Raw genomic sequence first — 13495 nt, 5'->3', positions numbered from 1 at the left:
CCAACGCCGCCCTGCCCCCAATGCCGCACTGACCCCAACACCGCCCTGCCCCCAACGCCGCCCTGCCCCCAATGCCGCACTGACCCCAACACCGCACTGACCCCAACACTGCCCTGCCCCCAACACCGCCCTGACCCCAACACCGCCCTGCCCTAACGCCGCCCTGCCCCCAACACCGCCCTGCCCCCAACGCCGCCCTGACCCCAACGCCGCCCTGCCCCCAACGACGCCCTGCCCCCCACGCCGCCCTGCCCTAATGCCGCCCTGCCCCCAACACCACCCTGCCCCCAACGCCGCCCTGCCACCAACGACGTCCTGCCCCCAACGACGCTCTGCCCCCAACACCGCCATGCCCCCAACACCGCCCTGCCCCCAACGCCACCCTGCCCCCAACACCACCCTGCCCCCAACGCCGCCCTGCCCCCATACCGCCCTGCCCTAACGCCGCCCTGCCCCAAAACCATGCAGTTCTGGTCACCCCAATTGAGGAAAGGGCTGGATACTTTGGAAAGGGTGCAAAGGAGGTTTACCAGATTGATGCCTGGATTAAGGGGTATTAGCTTCAGGGAGAGGTTGGGCAGACTAGGATTGTTTTCTCTGGAACACCAGAGGTCAGAGTGAGGACACTGATAAAAGTATATAAAATTGTGAGAGGCATAGATAGGGTAGACAATCAGGACATTTTTTCCAAGATAAAAAATTAATAACTAGAGGGCATAGCTTTAAGGTGAGACGGGCAAAGTTTACAGGATGTGTGCAGGGCAAGATTTTTTTTTAACAGAGTGGTGAGGGCCTGGATGGTGCTACTTGAGGTGGTGGTGGTGGAGGCAGATACGATAGTGGCATTTGAGACTTTTGGACAGGCCTTTGGATATGCAGGGAATGGAAAGGATATGGATATGGATTAAGTAGATAAGGGTTGGGTCTCGGTATCATGTTCGGCACAGACATTGTGGGCCGAAGGGCCTGCTCCTCTGTTGTTCTACGTTCTATACCACTCCCTGTGGCCGTGACTCTGTGAACAGACTGGTTGCTGGACTACAACATGCGTGACTACATTGTCGACCATCCTGTGACACAAGACACCTTGAGACCACGAGATTACCCAGTGAAAAAGAGGGGGTAAATGCTGAAGCAACCAAACTTACTTGAAGCGCACGGGAGTGAGGAAGTTCAGAAGGTGGAAGAGTTCCTCCAGGTTATTCTGCAGAGGCGTTCCCGTCAACAGCAGCTTGTAATCGATCTTATAAGCATTGAGCACCCTGAAATACTGAGAAATAAACAACTCACACACAGACACATGGAATATCATAGAATCAAGTTAATCATGGCCATATCTCCAGCATCGCTTTATTAGCATCTCCCAGTTTCAATAGACAATAGACAATAGACAATAGGTGCAGGAGGAGGCCATTCGGTCCTTCGAGCCAGCACCGCCATTCAATGTGATCATGGCTGATCATTCTCAATCAGTACCCCGTTCCTGCCTTCTCCCCATACCCACTGACTCCGCTATCCTTAAGAGCTCTATCCAGCTCTCTCTTGAATGCATTCAGAGAATTGGCCTCCACTGCCTTCTGAGGCAGAGAATTCCACAGATTCACAACTCTGTGACTGAAAAAGTTTTTCCTCATCTCAGTTCTAAATGGCCAACCCCTTATTCTTCAACTGTGACTCGTTACGGTTCCCTTTCACACATACATCCAATTCACACACACACACGTTATTCCCTTATCATGTATCTATACACTGTAAATGGCTTGACCGTAATCATGTATTGTCCTTCCGCTGATCGGATAGCACGCGAAAAAAGCTTTTCACTGACCTCGGGGCACACGTGACAATAAACTAAACCGAATCTGAATTCCTTTCTGAAGCTTTTCACTGTACCTATTCATAATAATAATAATAATATTCATTTATTGTCATTGCAACGAGTACAACGAAATTAAAAAATAGCCAATCCTGATGGTGCGTAAAAACATATATGCAATAAATGCAAAAACAAATAAATACAATTATATTAAGTACAAAAGATTTTTTAACAGTGTTGCCTAGTGCAGAAGGTAGTGTTCAGTTCTCGTATGGCCCGGGGTAAAAACTGTTCTTAAGTCTGTTTGTTCGGGATTTGATCGACCTGAAACGTCGACCAGAGGGCAGATGAACAAACAGACGGTGGCCGGGGTGGGATGGATCTTTTATTATTTTGCCTGCTCTACTGAGGCAGCGTAGGCTGAACAGGTGCTCCAGGGAGGGCAGTGAGCAGCCGATGATCTTCTGGGCCGTCGTGATGACCCTCTGAAGGGCCTTCCTGTCCTTTTCTGAGCAGCTGGCATACCATGTGGTTATACAGTATGCCAGCACACTCTCGATGGAGCAGCGATAGAAGGACATCATGAGCTTCTCCTGCAGGTTGGTTTTCCTGAGAATCCTCAGGAAGTGGAGTCTCTGCTGTGCCTTCTTCACTGTGGTGATGGTGTTGGTAGACCAGGTAAGATCCTCTGCGACCAGGTAAGATCCTCTTCGACCAGGTAAGATCCTCTGCGACCAGGTAAGATCCTCTGCGACCAGGTAAGATCCTCTGCGACCAGGTAAGATCCTCTACATTTCTGGAATCATTCGTGTACAGATTGATTCTTTAATTGATTGATTGAAAAAAATGATTCTCAATTTAACCTCAGAATCTTCAGCCAATTGCCTTACATCTGTATTTATTCACAAAGTGCTGGAGTAACTCAGCAGGTCGGGCAGCATCTCGGGAGAGAAGGAATGGGTGACGTTTCGGGTCGAGACCCTTCTTCAGTCATTCCTTCTCTCCCAAGATGCTGCCCGACCTGCTGAGTTACTCCAGCACTTTGTGAATAAATACCTTCGATTTGTACCAGCATCTGCAGTTATTTTCTTATACCTTACATCTGTGTCTTGGTTAAGGACTCTTTAGCAGTGGAATGGTTTCCTGTTATATACTTAATGAAAACCCTTCATAATTCTGAATGTCTGTTTTGGCTTTTCTGGTCTAAGGTTAAAACAACCCTGTTCCTCTGGGCCCCCTGTGTTGTAGCTCCAGGGATCAATTGCTGCGCTTGGAACAGTTAGTGTTTGGGTGGTGACACTGAGGTGAGGGGCAGGGGAGAGAGTCCGTTACCATTGCTATTTATCAAAAGTGGATGGGTGCAGAGAACGAGTGAAAGGATCTAGGTTTCTGAGAGCGAGCATGAACCTAGCGCATGGCTCCTACTGATAGCATCTGATACAGATGTTTGCAGTTCAGGAGATCCAGTGATGTGCATGAAGAGTGATGGTGGAATCCTCTGTGCATCTCAGTGAAGCAAATGGAGACTGGAACTGTGGACAATAGACAATAGGTGCAGGAGGAGGCCATTCGGCCCTTCGAGCCTGTACGCACCGCCATTCAATGTGATCATGGCTGATCATTCTCAATCAGTACCCCGTTCCTGCTTTCTCCCCATACCCCCTGACTCCGCTATCCTTAAGAGCTCTATCTAGCTCTCTCTTGAATGTATTCAGAGAATTGGCCTCCACTGCCCTCTGAGGCAGAGAATTCCACAGATTCACAACTCTCTGACTAAAAAAGTTTTTCCTCATCTCTGTTCTAAATGGCCTACCCCTTATTCTTAAACTGTGGCCCCTGGTTCTGGACTCCCCCAACATTGGGAACATGTTTCCTGCCTCTAACATGTCCAACCCCTTAATAATCTTATACGTTTCGATAAGATCCCCTCTCATCCTTCTAAATTCCAGTGTATACAAACCTAGTCGCTCCAGTCTTTCAACATATGACAGTCCCGCCATTCCGGGAATTAACCTAGTAAACCTACGCTGCATGCCCTCAGTGCTGGACCTTAGTGCTTGAGGAGCAATCTGAGTTTCAGACAGGCTGAAGGGAATCTGGAGCGTGCAATTGACAACATTCATTGCCACATGAGTGGGGAAAGATCACGTCCTCTGGAGGGGGAGCTGGTTAAAACTTATCACTCCATCAGAAGCAAGGAAAGACTGTACCATCCATAAATTCTCATTCATCCCTCATGTCAGGGGCCAGCACAGCAATACAGTTAGTAGAGCTGCTGCCACACAGCGCCAGAAACCAGAGTTCCATCCTGCCCTCAGATGCTGTCCGTGTGGAGTTTGCACCTTCTCTCTGTGATTGCTTAGATCTCCTCCTCTGGGTGTTCCGGTTTCCTCCCACATCCCAAAGACGTGCGGGTTGATTGGCCTCTGTAAACTGGCCCCTAATGTGTAGGGAGTGGATGCGAAAGTGTGATCACATAGAACTAGTGTGAACAGCTGATTGATAATCAGCATGGACTCGGAGGGGCCAAAGGGCCTGTCTCCACCTTGTATCTTTCAATCAATGAATCAGCAGCAAGGCAAGAATTTCCACACACCATAATTTCTAATTTTCCAGTATTTTTGCATCTGTAATTCTTACACGGTGGCATTAGTTTTAGACAGTACAGACCAGCGTTGCAATAATGAACTGAATGGTGTCCACATGCTGAGAAACCTCCACACTGCCAGAGTGCTCCATTAACAGGGATCGCTTAATTATAAAACTCATCATTTCTTCTACCTTCCCCTGAATTTTACAATTATTCCATACGTTTTCCAATAAACGTCAAGGTTTTGAAGGGCATCAGTGGCCGTCACCGTTCTTCACCCGTGGAACGTGGACACCCAGATGGATCGGTGCCCAGAGGTGGTCACTAGATCAGGGAGCACATTCCTCGCAGATGTTGCCCAGAGATGACCGCATCAACTTGTACCTACCTTGGACTGGTTGTTCTTCAGCCGGTGAGCCTCGTCCACCACGAGACACGCCCAGTCGATGGAGCCGAGGATGGTCTGGTCGATGGTGATCATCTCGTACGAGGTGAGCAGAACGTGAAACTTGATCTGTGCCTCGCTCTGAAAACAGAAAGCCCTCAGAATTACCAATCCCAATCATACTGAGCGCTCGACACGGCAGGGGAGCAAATCAAATCCACCCAATTTCTCTGCAACACCAGAGGTTACGAGGAGATCTGTAGACGTATATTAAATTATGAGAGGCACAGATAGGGTAGACAGTCAGAACCTTTTTTCCCCAGGGTGGAAATGCCAAGTATTAGAGGGCACAGCTTTAAGGTGAGAGGGGAAAGTTTAATGGAGATGTGTGGGGCAAGTTTATTTTACACAGAGAATGACAATGGGGGGCAGCATGGTGGCGCAGGGGTGGCGTTGCTGCCTTACACCTGAGACCCTGGTTCAATCCTGCCTACGGGTGCTGTCTGTACAGAGTTTGTACATTCTCCCCCTGACTTGTAAATTTGTAAATTTCCCCGGTGTGGGACGAATAAAGGAATATATTATATTATTATTATTATGAATATATTATCTGACTTGTGTGCGTTTTCTCAGGGTGCTCTGTATTCCTCCCGCACTCCAAAGACGTGGAGGTTTGTAGGCTAAATGTCTCGGTAAAATTGTACATAGTCCCTTGTGTGTTCAGGATAATATTAATGCGCAGGCATCACAGGTCGGAGCGGACTCGGTGGGCCGAAGGATCTGTGTCTCTAAACGGAACCAAACTAAACAATAATAAACCTAACCCGACCAGTGACCGCTACATCCTATGAATGAATCCTAAAGAAAAAAAAGCAAAATCCAAAGGCAAGACACTCACCTTCATCCTGAAGGTTTTTTTCCCACTCTTGAAAACATTCTCATCAAAGCAGAATTCGTTCTCCCGGATGATGACTCGGCAGTCCTTGTCTCCCGTGTACGTCAACACGTAGAAGTACGGCGCCCACAGCGTGAACTCCCGCTCCCAATTGATAATCGTTGACAACGGAGCACTCACCAGGAATGGCCCCTTGGAATGACCCTGGTGGGACACAAGGCAGAGGTGGATGTATGGTGAATGAACAAGAGGCGAATGTTTACCACCCACAGAAGGAATGTGGACAAACACTATAATCAGAGCAGCATTGGCCAACGCAGCAAGGAAACAGGCCCTCTCACCCAACTCCATGCTGACCAAGATGCCCCATCTCCACCAGTTCCATTTGACTGCACTTGGCCCATATATCCCTCTAAAGCTTTCCTATCCATGTGCTTGTCCAACTTAAATATTGTTGTTGTACCTCCCTCAACTACTACCTCTGACAGCTCGCTCCATATATCCACCTGCCTGCCAGTGAAAATGGTGTCCTTCAGGTTCCTCTTAAATCTTTCCCTTCTCACCTTGAGCTGATGTCCTCTAGTTCTTAATTTCCCTACCCTGGGTGAAAGGTTCTGTACATTCCCCCTACATGTACGTCTATAATATCAGCACTGAACCTCTTGTGCTCCAAGCAATAAAGTCCTAGCTTGCCCACCCTGTCCCTATGGCTCAGGCCCTCAAGTCCTGGCAGCATCTTTGCAAATCGTCTTTCTCTTTCCAGCTTAATGGCATCTCTCCTGGAGCAGGGTGACTAAGACTGAACACAATACTCCAGGTGCAGCCTCACCAACATCTTATGCACAACTGTAATATAATGTCCCAACTTCTGCACTCAATACCTTGACTGATGAATGCCAACTCACCATAACCATAAAGCTTTCTTCACCTAATTACGTGTGATGCTCTGATCAAATGTTAATTTGTAGAACTCACCCATCATGTTAGATAGATCTTTTTATTGTGCCTGTAATACTGCACTGAACTGATTTACCAAGTGTCGTCCAGTGACATCACAGATTGAATAGTTCACAGCCAAAACTCAAATCAGCATTTGCCATTATTTTGATCTTTACTCAATATTCTACCTTGGAAATCGAAAAGCAGATGACACAGCTCACATTTTACATTTCAATAATATTCAAGACAGCTGTTCATGTAACGTTTGGAACCACATGACCCAAGTAAACCTAGACCAACATACAGTAAAGTTTATGAATCCCAAATAAACACAAAAAGTTGGTGTAACTCAGCAGGACAGGCAGCATCTCTGGAGAGAAGGAATGGGTGACGTTTCCGGTCGAGACCTTTCTTCAGACTGAATGAATGCATCCCAGATAATTTTACAACAGCACAGGAGGAACCAACACTCAGTGGTGCTACTGAATTCAAAGCAGATCCCTCAGAGATCTAGACTTGACTACCCGTTAAATAGTCGAGAACAAAGCACGAGGGGCAAAGTACAAATTTAACCCATGATGGTTTTTAGCAAAGAGATGGAAATTGGTGCAATAGACAACAGGTGCAGGAGGAGGCCATTCAGCCCTTCGGGTGAGCACCACCATTCACTGTGATCATGGCTGGTCATCCGCAATCAGTAGTCTGTTCCTGCCTTCTCCCCATATCCTTTGACTCCGAGGGGGCAACTGCAAGAAGCAGTCAATGTTCTGGGGTCATGGAACAGTACAGCACAGGAACAAGCTCTTCGGCCCTCAATGGCAATGCTAAACATGATGTTGTTAAACTGATCTCCTCTGCCTGCACATGATTCATATCCTTCCATGCCACGCATTTCCATGTACCTATCTAAAAACCTCTTAAATGCCATCGTATCTGCCTCCACCACCACTACAGCGTGTTCCAGGCACCCACTACTCTTTGTGTAAAAAACTGCCCCGCACAATCTCCTTCAATCTTTGCCCCTCTCACCTTAAAGCTATGCCCTCTAATCTTTGGCATGCCCACCCCTAGGAAAAGGGTTCTGACTGTCCACCTTATCTGTGCCTCTCATAATTTTAAACGGTTCTATGTTCCTCAACCTTCCACATGAGGTAAAAACTGTCCGACTCACAAACCGAGAAGGATGTTTACACAGGCTCTGCAGAACCAAACAATCCCGCCCCAAAGTCTTCGATGCTCCTCCAAGCCCATGACTCCTAACCTTACCCCCACACCCTCACCCACCCCCTCCCCTGGCACTACTCCCCAATCGCACAGCATTCCACATGCCCGCCCCGTCGCTCTGTTGCTCACCTCTTTGAAGAGCGAGTACAGGAACACGATGGTTTGCACAGTTTTCCCCAGTCCCATTTCGTCGGCCAGGATGGTGTCGGTGCCCTGTGCCCAGGAGAAGCGCAGCCAGTTCAGCCCCTCCAGCTGGTACGGGTGCAAGGTGCCTCCAGTGGCGTCAATGTAATCAGTCTGCTTGTCGAACTTCACGATCGGCTGCCCGCAAGGGAAGGTTAAATATTCACAGAGTCAGGCAGGGTGTGGCAACTTCCAATGCATTAAATGCACAACCCATCAGATTTGAACCTCCCCAACAAGAAACAGGCAATGCCCCTTACTGCCAATTCTAGAAAACAAATGGTGATCCTGATGGTTTGTAGGTTAATGGCCTTTGTGAATTGCCTCCAGTGTTTAGGGAATGGATGGGAAAGTGGGATAACATAGAACTAGTGTGAATGGTTGATCGATGGTCCACATGGACTCCTAAGGTCCTCTTTCTATGCTGTTTCTCTAAAAGTAAAATGCTAAAACTGATAGCATGCAGAGCTTATCTCCTCTCCGCCTTTAAAAATGTAACTTGAACCTAAACTAAGAAATGTTTGTATACAACATTGTGAAGGAAGCCTCAATCTATATCTAATAACGCCACTGGATTGAATCACTTTTGGTGCCATCTGTGTGGAGTTTGCACGTTCTCCCCACGACCATGTGCGTTTCCTCCAGGTGATCCCACAAACGTATGGGTTTGTAGGTTAATTGGCCCCAGTGTGTAGGGAGTGGATGAGAATGTGGAATAACGTGGAACTAGTGTGTGGACAGGTGATCAATGGACGGCGTGGACTCGGTGGGCCGAAGGGCCTGTTTCTACGCTGTATCTCTAAACAGAAAACACTAAAACGTTCTGAAGGCTGGCGTGTCCTGTCTGGGAGCCAACAGTCGGGCAGCCCCTCTCGTGTGGAGCTTCCGTTCACTTACATCCACCACAGGTTGGCAGGGCGGCGGGTCGAAGATCAGCTCCCCAGCTTTCCGCCCTTTCTTGTTCAGCTTCCTCACTGGCCGTATGTCTTCCCCCATAATCAACTGCCTGCAGTAAGAGAGGGGAGAGATCAGAGCAGCTGATGTCCACTGTGACACAGCCATAATAAAGCTCCCCTCCCACGCCCCACTGCTGGGGTTCCCGTACCCACACATCACCACACAACCAAGCACAGCCACCCAAGTCTCTCCTTACATTTTGTTTTTATGGGTGATGACTGCAAACTTACATTAATGTGTGGATGGCACAGAGGCACAGCTGGTGGAGCTGGTGGAGCTGGTGCCTCACAGCGCCAAAGACCCAGGTTCCATCCTGACCTTGGATGCTGTCTGTGTGAAGTATGCACATTCTCCCTGTGACTGCGTGGGTTTCCTCCGGGTGCTCCGGTTTCCTCCCACACCTCAAAGACGTGCGGGTATGTGGGTGAATTGGCCTCTGAACATTGCCGCTAGTGTGTAGAGAGTGGATGCAAAAGTGGGATATCACAGAACTAGTGTGAATGGGAGATTGATAGTCAGTGTGGACTCGGTGGGCCGAAGAGCCTGTTTTGATGATATATCTTTCAATCAATGAATCAGAAGGCAAGAATATAATTTCCATGTACAATAAATTCTCATTTATCCACTCAGCCTCCAATGCTCTTGAGAAAATAAGCCAAGTCTGTCCAACTTCTCCCTATAAGTAATACTCTCTAAACCAGGCAGCAATCTGTTAAACCTCTTCTGCATCCTTTCCAAAGCCAGGTACATGCTGTACATGCCAGGTACCAACCATGCTTATGCTTGGTGAGCAGTGTTTGACTGAACTACAATTAGTCAATGAGGTGACTAAAATTTGTCATCTTCAACTTGAAAGATCAACTCGTTCTACAGATGCTGCCTCACCAGCCGAGTGCATCCAGTACATGTTTCGTTTTTAATGCACACTTCCAGCATCTGCGGTATTTTGATTTTCACCAGAAGTGACCTGCTGCTTCTGTAGACACTGACCTGTGATTCCAATACATCTCCTGCATGACATCGTAATCTGGAATGTCAACATCTTCAAACTCCCAGGTGGCCTGATCATAAGGCAGATCCCTCCATTTAATCATGTAGTGGAAGCCACCCTTCTTGTCAAGGCTGGGGGGAAAAGAAAAAGAAGATTAAAGCGTTTTATCCTGTGATATCAAGAACATGGGTTACATGTGCAGTACCTGCCCTGGGAGGGTTTGAGGAGCAAGCCTCACTCCATATCCATCCCATCTAGTACCTGACCAAAGAGCTTTTGAGTGGGACTATCCAAACAGTGAGGCGGCATCATGGTATTGATTCCAAAGACAAATGAACATAGAACAAGCATACTGCATCGCAAAAGACCCTTCAGGCTCACAATATGTGGGGCAAACATAATGCCTAAAATAAAATAGTCACACCTTCCTGTACATAATCAAAATCCAAAGACAAACCGTTGTATTTTTTCTCATTTTAAAAAGATTCCTGCAGCAGGCTATGAGTTTGTAGTCAGTGCTGAGCAGCTGGAGAGAGAGAGGGACTGCTTACTCTGGTGCAGGATCAAGGGGAAGGGGGCACGACATTAACACAACTTCATTAGTTCAGCAGTGATGTCAAAAAGCATTTCTTCAAGCAAGATACAAAACACTGTATTGATTTAAGATGGAAGAAGTCAGTAGAAAGAAGGTTCGAGTAGTCGAAATCTGGAACCCCATTTCATCTGACTTGACAAATCTTAAATAGAGCTTTAAAATGAAAACAGAAAATGTTGTAGATCGGGCAGCATCTAGGGAGAGAGAAAAACAGTTGACATTACAGATGAATGTCTCTATTAACTCTGTTTCCTCTCCAGCAGATGCTGCCTGATCTGCTGAAGATCTCCAGCATGTTTTTATTTCAAATTTGGACACAAAATGCTGGAGTAACTCAGTGGGACAGGCAGCATCTCTGGAGAGAAGGAATGGGTGATGTTTCGGGTCGAGACCCTTCTTCAGAACTTTGAAGAAGTTCTCCTCCTCTCTCCGACGAGAGTTCAGTTTGACGAGGTTTTTATTTCAGATTTCCATTATCTGCAGTTCAATCTTTGACTGGCAGTGTTCTGTAGGACAAGGAGTTAGACAACCAGGTGGGCGACGGGCTTACAGGATACATCGCCCTTCTTCGAACTGATTGGTGCGGAAAGGCTGCCGCCATTTCCTGATCGGTTCCTCACCTGTGGTTGATGAGTCGTTGAATGATCAGCCACTCGGGTTTGATGCCGTATCGGTAGAAGCGCGCCTCCATCGCGGCAAACTGTGGATCCTTACTCTTCCGCTTCTCGCTCTTCTCGTCATCTCCAGAGCCATAGTCATACGGCGGCGGCTCGTCCATGTCATTCTTCCTTTGGAAGTTCCGGAACATCACCGTGTGGTACAACTCCAGCTGCAGTGAACCAACAGCCGCTACAGATGTGAACACAACCCCTTTGCTGCCGAATAATGAAAGGCTTGGACACAGTGGATGTGGAGAGGATACCTCCACGAGTGGGACAGTCTAGGGCTGGAGATCATAGCCTCAGAATTAAAGGACATTCCTTCAGGAAGGAGATGAGGAGGAACTTTTTTTTAGTCAGGAGGGAGGAATTCTTTGCCATAGAAGGCTGTGGAGGCCAAGTCAATGGATGTTTTTAAGACAGAGATAGATACGATTTTTGATTAGTAGGGGTGTCAGGGATTATGGGAAGGCAGGAAAATGGAGTTGGGAGGGAGAGATAGATCAGCCATGATTGAATGGTGGAGTAGACTTGATGGGCTGAATGGCCTAATTCTGCTTCTATCACTATGACCTTATGAATCTACTCCCCTCATCATAAAACACAGAACAGTACAGCACAAGAACGGGCCCTTCGGCCCACCACGTCTGTGCCGAACATGATGCCAAGTGATCCATTCCCCTGTCTGCATGTGATCCATATCCCACTATTACCTGCATGTCCATGTGCCTTCCTAACAGCCTCTCAAACACCATTGCTATAAATGTCTCCATCACCACCCCCGGCACTCATCACCCTCTGTGTAAAAAAAAAACTTGCCCTGCACATCTCCTTTAAACCTTGCCTGTATCATCTTACGGTATTTGACATTGTCATCCTGGGAAATATGTTCTGACTGTCTGCCCTATCTATGTCTCTCATAATTTTATATACTTCTATCTGCTCTCCCCTCAACTCCTGCCCCCCTTCGCAAGTCTAACTGTATAGGAAGTAACAAGAAGATACAGGGAATTATTAAAACTAAGCAAAGAGACAGACAGTCAGAGATGGGGAGGAAAGACAAAACTGCCTCCTGGAGGGGGGAACACCAGAGAAATCTCCCTGTGAACCAACAACAGACTTGCACCTGCGGAATCATATCTTTAAGGGAAGAAATTGTGCCACAGCATCACAGATAGATAGCATGGTGAAGGCAGCTTTTGGCACACTGGCCTTCAGTAGTCAGGGTATTGAGTTTAGTAGTTGGGACGTTATTGTACAAGACATTGGTCAGGCCGCATTTGGAGTATTGTGTTCAGTTTTGGTCACCCTGCTATAAGAAAGATGTCATTAAGCTGAAATGAGTGCAGAGAAAATTTACAAAGACATTGCCAGCACTCGAAGGCCTGAGTTATAGCAGGAGGTTGGGCAGTCTAGGACTTTATTCCTTTGAGCGCAGGAAGTTGAGGAGTGGTCTTACAGAGGTGTATAAATCATGAGGTGAATAGACAGGGTGAATACACAGAGTCTTTTCAAAGATAAGGGAATCAAGAATTAGAAGGCATAGGTTGAAAGTGAGTGGGGGAAGATTTAATAGGATCCTGAGGGGCAACTTTTTCAGAAAGAGGTTGGTGAGTTTTTGGAACGAGTTGCCAGAAGAAATAGTTGAGGCAGGTGCAAAAACAACATTTAAAAGACATTTGGACATGTACATGAGTAGGAAAAGTTTAGAGGGATATGGGCAAAAAACACAGGCAAATGGAACTAGCTTAGATGGGATACCTTGGTTGGCATTGAACGATTTGGGCTGAAGGGCCTCTTTTGTGCTGTCTGACTCTATACTGCCATCCATGTTTATTATGGGTGTGACTCTGAACACACAGTGCATGATAACTGCAACAGAGATGTGTACTGACAGTCTTTGGTGCATGTATTATGAATGAACCCTCGGAGTGGGCAAAGAGGGGCAACTACGACGTTCAGGGCCATTACCCCAAAAAGCCTCTTCCAGTCAGGAATAGGTTTGGCTTGTGCCAGGTCTTTGCTTATTCAACCTACCTGCAATTCTGTGGCCCAAGAGCAGTGCCAATAGGATAGCCCCACCCACTTCACAAAGAACTCCCGCTCTGGTCGACCTTCCAGGGCCTTGGGATGGTCAACATCGTTCCCTCCATCGGTGAGACCGGTCGGTGTGCGCGGCGGTGGGGGAGAGCCCCACGACCAGTGCAAGATTCGCTGCACTTTGCCATTCAGAGGGGTACACTACAGGAGCACAAAGACGTACA

At 47.4% G+C, this 13495-nt stretch overlaps 1 protein-coding gene across 2 annotated transcripts in view; it reads right to left on the bottom strand.

Moving 5' to 3' along the window:
• The window catches only part of LOC144608102 (chromodomain-helicase-DNA-binding protein 5-like), a 74368-nt gene that overhangs the window by 34994 nt on the left and 25879 nt on the right, over window positions 1-13495 (bottom strand). For both annotated transcript variants that reach the window (XM_078425429.1, XM_078425432.1), the window contains exons 9-16: window positions 13269-13472; window positions 11193-11401; window positions 9977-10108; window positions 8927-9035; window positions 7976-8167; window positions 5687-5887; window positions 4792-4929; window positions 1149-1270 (exon numbers count right to left, since the gene is read on the bottom strand). In XM_078425429.1, coding sequence (XP_078281555.1) covers window positions 1149-1270; window positions 4792-4929; window positions 5687-5887; window positions 7976-8167; window positions 8927-9035; window positions 9977-10108; window positions 11193-11401; window positions 13269-13472 — 1307 coding nt within the window. The remainder of the gene's footprint in view (window positions 1-1148; window positions 1271-4791; window positions 4930-5686; window positions 5888-7975; window positions 8168-8926; window positions 9036-9976; window positions 10109-11192; window positions 11402-13268; window positions 13473-13495) is intronic.

This window comes from Rhinoraja longicauda, chromosome 30, assembly GCF_053455715.1.
Source record: "Rhinoraja longicauda isolate Sanriku21f chromosome 30, sRhiLon1.1, whole genome shotgun sequence".
NCBI lineage: Eukaryota > Metazoa > Chordata > Chondrichthyes > Rajiformes > Arhynchobatidae > Rhinoraja > Rhinoraja longicauda.
This window is presented reverse-complemented; position numbering and strand designations above follow the sequence as displayed.